Source organism: Cryptomeria japonica, chromosome 3 (assembly GCF_030272615.1).
Source record: "Cryptomeria japonica chromosome 3, Sugi_1.0, whole genome shotgun sequence".
Classification (NCBI taxonomy): Eukaryota; Viridiplantae; Streptophyta; class Pinopsida; order Cupressales; family Cupressaceae; genus Cryptomeria; species Cryptomeria japonica.
Window position 1 is genome coordinate 302,316,555 of NC_081407.1, and position 12,615 is coordinate 302,329,169.

Genomic DNA, 12,615 nt, shown 5'->3' on the forward strand with positions numbered 1-12,615 from the left:
AGATCAAATATTAATTGATATTAAGGCAAGCGATTACATTACCCAAAATCAGTTGACAATGAGCAGACTCTGGTATATTTATCTAATTTATAATTAATATAGACAGTATAGAATGCTAATGAACAACAATCAACTCAGTCAAGTTTTTCAGTTTTACAAACCGTACAGTTGCAGAGCTACAATGCCTGTCATGGCATTACCACTTCTAGAACAACATATTCTCTGTGAAACAATGACTTCTTATGATATGCCAGTCCAGTGCCCAGCCTTGCTTTGGAGGATGCAACAGATTTAGAAGGTTTTAGGATTGTGAAGTATAGAAATGATATTAATTATGCTTTTTCCTGAAAGGACACTGCCAGGTAGTGTCAATTTAGGCTACCTTTTGTGGAGGACACTTAGGACATATATATTCCTCACATTTATAATTCTGACTGTAGATATAAATTTCTCTTATAATCTAAAGCATATACTTCGTTTTTGTATAGTGTTTATGTGTACAGCTGTTAACTGTGTGTTTTACCAGAGCCAATGTAGACCCTGAATGAGCAAAAATATCTGTCAAACTCATCAAGATATGTTATGACTTAAACTGTCTGAAGTTGAGTGGGATGAGAAGGATAGTAATGAGAAAAAACAAGTTTACAACAAAAAAATATTTCTGAAGTTAAATCTTTGTTTTTTTTTTCTATTTCAAGGATTCTCAAGAAAAGACAGAAGATGAAGTCATATCTGCAAAAGAGACTCTAGAAGCAAGAAAAACGTTGTTTGATGAAGCAGCTAAGGAATATCAGGTATTTTAAATTTGAAGTTTCGTTATTTTGTTCCACTTTTTGATTGTCAAAAAGTTAATATTTTTATTTTAGATATTATACTAGTTTTTAGTTTATTATTTTGTAGGTTTTGTGCTTCTTAGATTGTGTGTCAGCGTTTACTTGCTTGAAAACCACTTTCGTTTTAGGTATGTTGTCATAGGTAAACATAGGCACAAGTCACTTGTGAAAGCATATAGAAGTCTTGATCTATCAAGAACTCTTATGACAAGGATGATTATTGTAAGTTGTTCAGTTTGTAGTCACTTTAAATCAAGGGCCATGTTTTTCTAATGTTGTTTTAAGAAGGGAGATTTATCTTTTTGATTTTTTCTTGGATTTTGTTTTTTTAATAACAAATAAATAGCTATCCTCCTAAGCATAAATATGTGTCAATGTCACTGTTATCACAAAAGCTTGCACCCTTTTTGAGCTATCAACTCAGTAACCTTGTGAAACATGGAAACAACCCCGAAGTGTGTGACCTTGCGCAAGGGGGTTGAATCTCCGGAGAAGGCCGGCTTACTTCTCAATCCAAGTGCAGATGTTGAACCAACTCAACACTTCAAATCTTACTTCCAAACCTATCCTAATAGCTTGCAGAGGAAAAGGGAAGAGAGAAATGCTAAAAATAAAAGGAGGTGATGCACCAAGATAAGAGATGTTTGTCTCCCCACCCGAAATGGCACAAGAATCAACTGAAATACCCAGGAGATGCACAAACTTCAGTTGCATGAATGACCTTAACGCACGTATGGAGGTTAGGACTTGCTGAATGTCAAGAGGGGATAAGGTTTCCCACAAGTCACACCCAAAAACAGGTTAACACGGCATATATGTGAAAGAAAGCCACATACACACACTTACAATGAAGGTAAGAACACATACACAAAATACATAAGTTGAAGTAAGGCAAGAATGATGATTTCAATTCATTATAAGGCCAATGGCCAAACTTACAGTTGCAAAAGTGCAAGATAAATACAAGTCTTTAAGAGAAGTGAAAGAGCATAGAATAGCTCAAGCCAACAGGGAGAGAACCCTTTACAATGAGGCATAACAACCTTATATAGAAAATGGGTCGCATAGGAGAGACCATTGGTTAAGGGAGAGAAGCCTTGACTCTTGTGTGCAGGGAAATGTCAGTCAGGGAATGCAGGGAAGTGCATGCACCTGACATTGTGTACATGCAAGCAACTTGGCCATACCCTGAAAATGCAATCCCAAGAAGAAAGGTACTTCTAGAAGGTGGATTGACTGACATTCCAAAGTAAGAGCATGCAGGCATGACATAAGTAAGTTAAGTAACCACAAATAAGTATGGCCCTATACTTCTCTTGATGGAAATCTTGCAAAAATCATTAAATGCGCCCATGTAGCTCCACAAAAGGTGTACAAGTTGCAGGAGTTGTTGGAGCATTAAGAGCCTTGAGTGTTGATCATGCCATTTGGAAGTGTTGCAAGCCGGAAGGAAGTTGGGAAGACTTAGGCTTGGGATTTCGGGATTCCGGAGTTCCACGGTTGAGGACTTAGGAACTTGGGAACCTGGGAGTTCCGGGGTCAAGGAAGGGAAGGCTTAGGAACTTCCTTCTGACAAGACAACACTTCACACTTCATGATTCCATTGTTTCCACTTTGATCAAACTGGTTCAGCGCTGGTCCATGGAACATATCTCTGATTGGTTCTCATTGATGGACCAAGGGTGTCATTAAATGACAACAATCACATTACCAAGCATTAGAATGCATACCATTCTTCACTTGTATTAATTCAATATTGTTACTTGATGGTAAATAGCATGACAATCAAGTGGACCTTATTTATCAATAAAATCTTCAACATTTTTTATTTTTATCTTCTAGAAACTTGCCACTTCCCAATTTGTTACTCTTATCAGGAATTTTCATCTTTATTGAACCCTCAAATACCCCTATTTGTAAAACTTAACCTCGATGGTACATCAAAAACATACAGGATTAAAAGCAACATCCGATACACCAAAGGACGCATCATTGAAGAGGAAAGTGCAAATCTACAAACTTGCACTAATTAGATTCAAAGGGTTATCTGTTCAGAATCAAAGACATTTTCAGAGTCATAATCATAAAAATGGAAATTGCAAATCTATAAACATGAACTAATTGAGTATGATCCGTTCAGAATCAAAACATTGCTAAATAATTCATTGCCCCAGAAGAGATTATGAATCAATCTAAGGAATAATAGTTATCAAGATCAAAGACAATGATATTCCAACATCTGGCAAAATGAAAAGTCAAAAGTTCAAATATTTTTGCCAAAACTCATAGTATTGAGATTCAGTTGAGATATACAGCCAGCATAGACAACCTATAAAGATAAATATCTAATTCAGCTTTTATGTTTCTTTTATCCTGTTTCTTAAAATAGTTGATGTAGTCAGCTACTTCAATTTTAGAGTCACTCATAAAGGACTAAATCCCTATCAACTCAGCATATGCTGCAAACTCAAATGGCAATGTACTATAACAGGAGAAAATAGAGGTTGTTTGAGGAACATAGGATCATCTGATGACAATCTGATGCAAAAGTAGAAAGAGACGTCATTTGAGCCAGAAACAACAACTTTGATGGCAGTGCCACACAAAATAGAAAGGAGCTTTTGGTCAAGGTTGAAAAGCTTTCAGTCCCATTCTAAAACCAGTGTCAATATTTTGACTATGATAAGATCCCTTTGCAGTTACCACAGGACTTGAGTATGGCAAAATGCTTGAGTGTAAACTCCCCACAAAATGCTTCTCCCCTAAGTGGCAACAACTTTCCCTCAGTACCCAAGTGCTTTGACTTGAAGGAATGGGCTTAGAAATTGATCTTGCCATGTCTATGATTTAAGGGGGTTGACGTTGTTACTACCAATTTTGGTACTCTAGAAAAGTTTGCTTTCTATTATGGTTATAGCTAAAGACCAAGTTGTTCTTGTCACATCAATGCCAACTATGTTATCTTGTGTCAAATTGTGAAGTCAATTAACAATGTATACAAGATGTCTGTCATGAAGATTATGAAGCTTTGAATTCTAAGAAGGCTCTAGCATGGGCAGAGGAAGGATGCATTGAGTTTAAGGAAAATCTTCTCCAACACATTTAGACAGGATCATATAAGGAAGTTGTCTTTCAAGCATAGTTCTCACTATGGAAAATCCATGATTCAAGTTAGAATTTTTAATGTCTACCAGAAATTTAACTTTCGATGTTTAAAAAGTTTCTATTAAGGAAATAGCTGCCTTCTGGTGTTTTGTTTTTTCTCTTCTTGTTTGCAGATTAAGGAGTGAGGCTCAAAATCCAACTTTTTGTTTCTAGAAAGCTGATTTTTTCTTCTTTTGGAGAATGTAGTGAGTGGTACAGATATAAGTTTGATAAAGTAAGCTGAGGGTTCATCATCAGGAAATGGAATTCAGAAAGAGTAAATACAATAAGAAGAGTAAAATTCATTAAAGTTAGTGTTTGAAAATGAATATGAAGGAAATTAGAAGTTTAAAGTTTTGGCATAATCATTCAAAAATTTCTCTAATTTGGTAAAGATGGAACTTTCTCCACTACAAACCAAGTATTGGGGCTTTCTTGATGGTGCTGCCATGTTAAAACATCCACCAAAAAGAAACATCTGTGCCAAACTTTCACTTAAGTGGGTTTTTACTTGGCAATGCCATGTGAAACTCACACGACTTGGCACTTATGTCAAATGTCAAAACCTTCTACAAATTGGTGCCTATCAATCAAAAGTTCTACTTGGCATTAAGTCCCAAAAGTTTTACTTGGTGTTTAAGTTCCAAATTTCTACTTGGCATTATATTCTATAACTTCTAGTTGGCATTAATGAGCTAAAGTTCCATCAAAAAGCAACATGAGCACCTGAACTCCACTAGGCACCAAATTAGCATATTTTTTGAAGCAAAACGAAGATAGAAACAAATCAAAAGTGGTGCCCAAGTTAGCTTATGGGACCAAGTCAACAATAAAAGGCAAATAAAACAAAATAAAGGAGGAAAATCGATAATATTGAGCCCTTCTTTGAAACTGACGCCAAAAATGAAAAAGATATTATGGGAAGAATGCAGTGGAAACTCAGTTTTATATTACTTTTGAATGGATGAAGATTGAATTGCTTTTAAGTTATTATTTTATTGTTGTTGAAGCTTCAAGAAACTATAGCTGGAAAAAACTAAACATGTGTCATTTACTTATAAATTGCAAGGAGAGTGGGTACCAAACTTATGTTGCATAATTTGTCATTCAAAGGTTGAAGTCTAACGTGTTAAGTGTTTGCAACAAAAAAGGTAAATGTTATGCTTATGCTATAGAAACTGTCTGGCTAATAATGTTTTTTAGTTACTGTTAATCCCATGTTTGTAATTCCATGAGTTGAATTGAATTGAGCAATCTTGTCAAACTTTGTATTGATGTTTGTTGCTCATCTAACTAATAGCTTTGCATATTCATTTAGTGCTCTACTTCACGGAATCATGTCATGTTTGTTCACTTTATCGTTTCTTGTGTCGATCCTAACATATTTGTCTTTCGAATTAGCCAATAAATTATGTCTATTGGTGTTAAGTAATCAAATCCATGAGCTGTGTGATTATTTTTTGCAATCTTCCTTACCCACTGTTCCTGATAATGATAACTGCAATATTTTGCAGTTTTTTGCACCTGTTCCGAAGACACTAGTGGCTATTCGAAGTAAGATTCTGTTTATGGGAAATCTGCCTTACTCCATCAACCAGCACAATGTGTATGTTTTTATCTGTGGCAGGTTTTGTGTTTTTTTAAATCTTTCTGGCATTATACTTTTTCTGTATCCTTCTTGTTATATGTACGTTTTCCTGGTTATGAATTTTGGTTAACTATTAGCTTTCACTTATCTTATTGAGCAGGTTGGAGTTTTTTGAAGATGTTGGTCATGTGAGTGATATTCGAATGGCTAAGAATGCTGATGGTTCTATGAAAGGCTTTTGTCATGTTACATTTGCAACAGAAGCAGCAGCTGTAAAGGTGGTTAAATGCATTCAGATGTTTTGCACTTCTAACAAGCCATTTATTGACTAATGCTGCATGTTGACTATTTGTTAGGAATATTATCTTCATAGATAAAATATTTTCTATATGAGTGATTCTTATAAGTGTATTATACATGATTAAATTGCTGGTGATGTCAGTCTTTACTAAGACCAACAATGTTGCTGCTTTCAAGGTTGTGGAATATAGTTATAACTTTCTTTTCCCACTTTTGAAATGCATTTGCCCTTATTTTGTTTATTGCCTTTGGAATGCCATTTGCAAGTGCCTACCATTTCCCTTTTCATGGCATTTTCTGGCATCATCTCCATACCATTTATAATCTTTACCACTTGCATTGATCAATTTCACAATCAAATTTCATTCAGGTGCATTACGAAGGATGGGCTTCAGCATGAATATTTTCTTCAACTTACTAATTGATTTCCATTTATTGGTAGGATTTTCCTCAACTGAATGAAAGATCTGTCCGATTGGATTTAAGCATTCTTACTAAGGGACAATGATTCCTGCTTCTTTCATGTGCTGGTGGGCATCTGTAATTTTGCAGGGTTTCATAAATGACAAAATATCTCAGAAGATGTAGACTTCAGTTCTATAAAGTTATTCTGAATTTGTGCTTGATTAGTTACTTGTGACTTTGTCTTCATATCTTTGTTGTAATGAATTGAGTCATGCCCAATTCCACTGTTTAATTAAGTAAAACCTATAAACTCGAAAGTATTTTATCCTACATTGCTATTATTTATCTGCTATTTGCTTCTTTCTGAAAAATCTTTTGCTCAGATTTTCTATGAAAAATTATAAAATTTACCTTGTATGACCTTAACAGTTCGACTGGAGACTGATTATTGGATGTTGGTGTTAGATACTGTACTCTTAAATGCATACCTTCATTCATAATTTTATAAAGCTGTGACATGCCATTATAATTTAAATGCTAACTCCTTTTTGTCGGTTTGTGTTCTCTTTTTTCAGGCGTTGGAGAAAAATGGTGAAATGTTTTATAATCGGAATGTTAAATTGGATTTAGCAGAAAAGCTTAGGTATTATTAGATCTTGCAGCCTTTTTTATGGATCAAATGTTTTGAATTTTGTCAAATGATAAATATTTGGTAAGTGCTATATCCATGACTACCTACTAATGTAAGTTGATTATGGCAATAATAGCAACAAGCATGTGCTGGATTCAACTGTTCTTGTTAGGGGATTACAAAGGAGCCAACAGGAGGAGGATGTGAGTTTGTTAAATTTTGCACCTGTTTCCTCCTGTATTATATTTAGGTTGGATTAGTCACCTTACTGTATAAAATGTGTTTCAGATTCGGAAAAGCTTGATGAAGCATTTTGAGGATTGTGGAAACATCAAAGATATCCGTGTTCCGAATGACATCCAAGCAGGAGACTCTAGGAGGTGGGTATCCTTTTTTCCTAATAAAATTTTTTGATAACCTGGAGATGATTTCTTTAATATACTGGCTCTTAATTTGTCTCATATAACTATTCAGGGTTGCGTTTATTAAATTTGAAGACAGCGAAGCAGTTTCAAAGGCTGTAAAACTTTGTGGATCAGAATTGGGTGATGCTAAACTGTTTGTTAAGGAAGTTGGTCGGAGTAGATTTCGCAGAAAGTCTTCAAATACTAAAAGAAGAAATTCCAGAAGGTTGGTATGCTTGGCTATATTAAATTTGAAACTAATAAATAGTTTTAAAAGGGGAAACTGCATGGAGTATGAGGTTGAATTAGCATCATGACTTATGCAATCAGCAGAGTATAAATCCATATATAAGCAAATGAAAGATATTTAATACTAAAAAATACTGGTATTTAGAGTAATCAAGTAATGACTGAGAAGGCTTGGATAAGTGAATGAAACACTTCAATTATCTCCAGTTTCATCCAACCTATATTGATAAAATTTTAGTGATATGGTTCATAATTACCAGGTTCAGAAAATCTGATTCATTCACAAGGTTAAAATATTCAGAAATCTAAAATCGGAAAAAAGGTTCGGTAAATTTTTAATTTTTTTTATATGAATTGAGATGTACGGACCAAATTGGACATATCTTGCTGGTCCCAAAAATTCCGATCTGCCTGGATTTGGTAATTATGGTTTTGTTAGAAGGAAGTTATCTACCCATAATTCTAATAAACATATATGCTAGTAATTGCACTCCAATAGAAATGCATAATTGAGTTTCATTTTCTTAGTGTAAAGTATAGTGATAGGCTTTAACAAGCGTTTTTTTTAATTGTTTATGTGGATTGGTACTATCGATTAGAACACAATTACAATCCTTCTCTTACACTAAAGAGGTGGAAAATTGCATTGATAGTTCAATGAATTGTTGCTGAATTGTGGGATTTCTTGGGTGATTCCGGGTACGAAACATACAGGAATCAGATTCTGAAACGAATCTCCTGTGGGTACATCCGAGGTCTGCATTTTTTAGAAGCCGAAATGTTTCTGAAATTTTAGTGATTCTAGTTTGATCTTTTTAATATTCTTAAGACCTACAGTGCTGATTAGTGAACTCAGAACTTATCTATCATGGTATTCTAGTTTGATCTTTTTGATATTGAAAACTGAATTTAAATTAGTATGTTACGTATCAAAATTTGAAATTTGTAATGGTTTTGTTTAGCATATGTATTGATATATGACATTCTAAACTTAATTCTATTTTTTAGCTCTATACACACACACACACACATATATGTATATACATATACACACACACACAGATATATATACACACATATGATAAACGTACCAAAAACGTACCCAACCCACAAAAACAATTTCTGCCATACCAGCATTTCGTACCCACCTACCCGTTCCCGTTCCCGTACCCGATTCGGCAACTTAGATTATTAGTCATTGCTAATTTACATTGGACGCAAGTGGTCCTCTTCTTGCTTTTGCAATGCCAAATATGCACGCATACCGTTAATATATGAAGGCAGGATATGACCCATGCCATTTTAAGCAGCAGCTGGCAGTGCCCACCTTCAATTATTGTGAAGATTGGATGTGTTGTGGTTGGTTGGGACTTCTATGATATTTTGGAAGACATTAAACAGTTGCAAATGTTATAAAAAATAATAAATTATTAAATAGCAAAGTTTAAATCCCACCTTTTGTATTCTCTTTGAATTATTGCTTCTCCCTAGCCATCTATCTCCTTTGTTCTCACCCCTTTCATATTTGTTTTTACAATTCTCACCCTGCAACATATGATACCTTAAGCCTATGCATTCTGCTCCGCTACTCGCATCTGTTCACTCCCTCCTTTCATTTTTAATGTTTTCCTAATAGGCTAAACTTATCTTTCTCCACATTGGATTTCAGAATTTTTAAAAATTTTTATTCCCTTTTCGGAGTTGTTGATTCAGGTTCAGAGTCAGGTGTGAGGTTTTTTTTTTCGGTTTTCAGTGTGAATATAACTATCCATCCCCATTAATTTTTTTATATTGCTAATTGTTTACAATATTCTGCACATGAGCATGAACATGAGATGAATACAACCAACTGCACTAGAAACCACTTATGGTATGTATGTATGTATATATGTGTGTGTGTGTGTATGCATATTGTATGTGTGTGTATGTGTGTATGTATGTATGTGTGTGTGTGTGTGTGTATGTGTGTGTGTATGCATGTATGTATGTATGTGTGTGCATGTATGTATGTGTGTATGTATGTTTGTATGTATGTGTGTATGTATGTATGTGTGTATGTCTGTATGTGTGTGTGTGTGTGTGTGTGTGTGTATGTATGCATGTATGTATGTATGTGTGTGCATGTATGTATGTGTGTATGTATGTTTGTATGTATGTGTGTATGTATGTATGTCTGTATGTCTGTATGTGTGTGTGTGTGTATGTGTGTACGTGTGTGTATGTGTGTGTGCATGCATGTATGTATGTATGTGTGTATGTATGTTTGTATGTGTGTATGTATGTTTGTATGTGTGTGTGTGTGTGTGTGTGTGTGTGTGTGTGTGTGTGTCCACATTAATGTGTGTATGTGTGTGTGTATGCATGTATGTATGTATGTGTGTGCATGTATGTATGTGTGTATGTATGTTTGTATGTGTGTGTGTGTGTGTGTGTGTGTGTGTGTGTGTGTGTGTGTGTGTGTGTATCCACATTAATTTTTTTATATTGCTAATTGCTTACAACATTCTGCACATGTGAGCATGAACATGAGATGAATACAAGCAACTGCACTAGAAACCACTTATGGAAGACAAAGAGTCAACATAATTCCTTATCATATGCCCCTATTAGGATTTGAACTTGGGTCTCTACAATGAGAAATCAGTGCTTGAAACAATTAAGCTCAATCCCTTGGACATCTGCATTTATGTCATTAATATAAACTTCATCATATAAGTTGAATAAAGGGACTACTCGAGAGAATTCAGTTTTAAATAGCTTTTGAAAGATAAAAAAGAGTTAATATATATAGATGGCAGGGGTTCTGGAAATAACATTGTTTAATGCATAAATAAACCTGCATACATTACTCATTTCATAGCAGTAGAGTAGTGAAGTTGGTTTTTATCCTTCCAGCTTATAACAATTGTATTTATGCAGCATCAGACTTCTTTGTACCAGATGTAATCATCATTAGGTGAGCAAAGCAAGGTCTCTTTAACATTTAATAGAGCAGTGGCTTCCAATGACAACAAAGTCTTTATCAAATCTCCATCAAAAGTACCTGGTATCAGCAACAATTCTTCCCAAGATTTCAACAAACTTGCATTCTATTGAGCAGATTGCAAGAGACACTTAACATTAAGAGGATTTCTATTTTCAAAAAATCAAAGTCAGAACTTAAGTTCTCTTTTGATTTGATGTTGGTTCCATATAGGTTCTCCCAAGGTTTGACAGCATGAACTATTATCATTTTATGCCACTTTTTTAGTGCCTATTGATGATAACCGATTTGAGAGATCCTGAATGGGCCATCTTGCATGAATTGTTTCTCTAGTTGTTGCAATGAGTTCTCCTGTGCATGCCTTAGTCAAATATCCCACATTGAAAACCCAATTCTATGTAAGTGTTTGCCTTCTTGGAGTTTCAGAGTTTTGTAGACATCCTATCGTAATGCCTTTCCTATTGGCCTCGATTCCCTATCATGATCATTGTAAAAATGTGGCTAAGTTTTTGGGCCTTTGGGCTATCAAGATCTCCTTTACTTCCTTGCCATTCCTTAAGCTCTCGAATCCTCAAAGTTCGGAGAGTGTATCCACCTAAGTGCTGATTTTGTTGAGTGTTGGACTTTTGGTGGGTCCTCAATTAACTAGTTTCCCAATGGTTTGCTTGATCCCCAAATTCTAAAACCTGTTATGCCTAAGTGTTCCTTCGCCGGACTTTTGGTCTCTCGAGAATTTCTTTGCCTTTGTGCCTTCTTAGGCACCCTTTCTTCTACTTTCTTGACCTTAATTTCCTACAATGACTGCATGTTGATGTTGTCATCCCCATTAGTCGTTCAAAGTTTTTCCTCCCATCATGCCTTCCCATCTTCTTCCAATGGTATGACTCCTAATCTCTATTGCTTCAAAAATGTCTAAGCTTGTCAAATTTCGAAGCTTTGGCATTTCCTTTCCACGCTTGCCTCTTTGATACACATTTCCCTACATTCTCAATCATTGAAGTTTACTCTTTTATAATTGTTGCATTTGTTGGTTTGTTGAGTTGTCAGTGGTTCTCTTATTCCCCTTTCTTTTTAAGCATTCCTTTTGTAGTATTCTTGATCGTTGAAGCTTAAAATGTTGTGTCAAACTTTTGGACTTCTCCATCCTTCAATATGTTGTCAGACTCGCCCCTATACTAAAAGTCTAAAACCATCCTCGAAATTTTGACATATCCTTTACCTTCATTTCGCCAAAGTCTTTAAGAGTTTAGAGTTTCCTTTTCCCTTTTACCACTTTTGGCATTTGTCAAGTGATATCTACGATTTCCATTCCCAACAATTCTCTTCCCCATTTTTGGATTCTTCTAAGTCCTTTGGACTTTCAGACTTTTCCTTGGCTTCATACCTTTTCGACCATCCCCAAAATCCCAAACCTTTTCCATTCATTTGCTAATGTCATTCCCCTTAATTGATGACATGTTGACGTCATCCATTCCAAGCCATTCTTGTCCATGATGACATCTCTTGGCATCATCCTTTTTTCCAATGATGTCATGTTGGCGCCATCATTGAGGTTCCAACTTTTAGAGTATCTCTTCCTCTCTTCTCTATGATAGACAGTAATGTGAATCCCCAATGCTGGATGCCTGACAAAGGAGTGTCTCATTGAGGCATCACACATGGACATGTGCTTATCCAAGTTTAAATCAACAAGCAATCCAAAGGAAGCCTAAGGCTTGATGCTTGATGGGTAAAGTTGTTGTCATAGCATCAAAGGTTTTAATGCACTTATACTAGGTTAGGTGGGCACAATGGCACACAAAGGTTCAAAATTTTGCCAATAGCTATAGGGATGCTCCTGAGATGTGTTCTCTCACCTACCACTCTGCAATGCCATTAATGTTTGCAACCACCGGACTTTTATTCGAGGAAGCTCTAAATGGTATATTATTGCATTTGGGTACGGATCCAAGGGGTACAAGGCGATGCTCGTGCTTTATTCCATGCTACAAACATTCTTTTGTCAGAACACCATTTCTTGGTCACTTTTGTAGTAGATTTCTTGGGCAATTTTTTCTCCTTTCTACACTTAAACCCAC

At 35.4% G+C, this 12,615-nt stretch overlaps 1 protein-coding gene across 16 annotated transcripts in view; it reads left to right on the plus strand.

Annotated features, from left to right (window-relative positions):
• LOC131034292 (nucleolin 2) overlaps positions 1-12,615 on the plus strand; it is a 158,855-nt gene that overhangs the window by 129,196 nt on the left and 17,044 nt on the right. For 14 of the 16 annotated variants that reach the window (XM_059218241.1, XM_059218247.1, XM_059218250.1 and 11 more), the window contains 7 exons: positions 699-794; positions 5,492-5,583; positions 5,726-5,843; positions 6,846-6,913; positions 7,038-7,104; positions 7,190-7,281; positions 7,376-7,531. In XM_059218241.1, the coding sequence (XP_059074224.1) occupies positions 699-794; positions 5,492-5,583; positions 5,726-5,843; positions 6,846-6,913; positions 7,038-7,104; positions 7,190-7,281; positions 7,376-7,531 (689 nt within the window). The remainder of the gene's footprint in view (positions 1-698; positions 795-5,491; positions 5,584-5,725; positions 5,844-6,845; positions 6,914-7,037; positions 7,105-7,189; positions 7,282-7,375; positions 7,532-12,615) is intronic. The other 2 variants (XM_059218251.1, XM_059218245.1) reach the window with 1 other exon arrangement.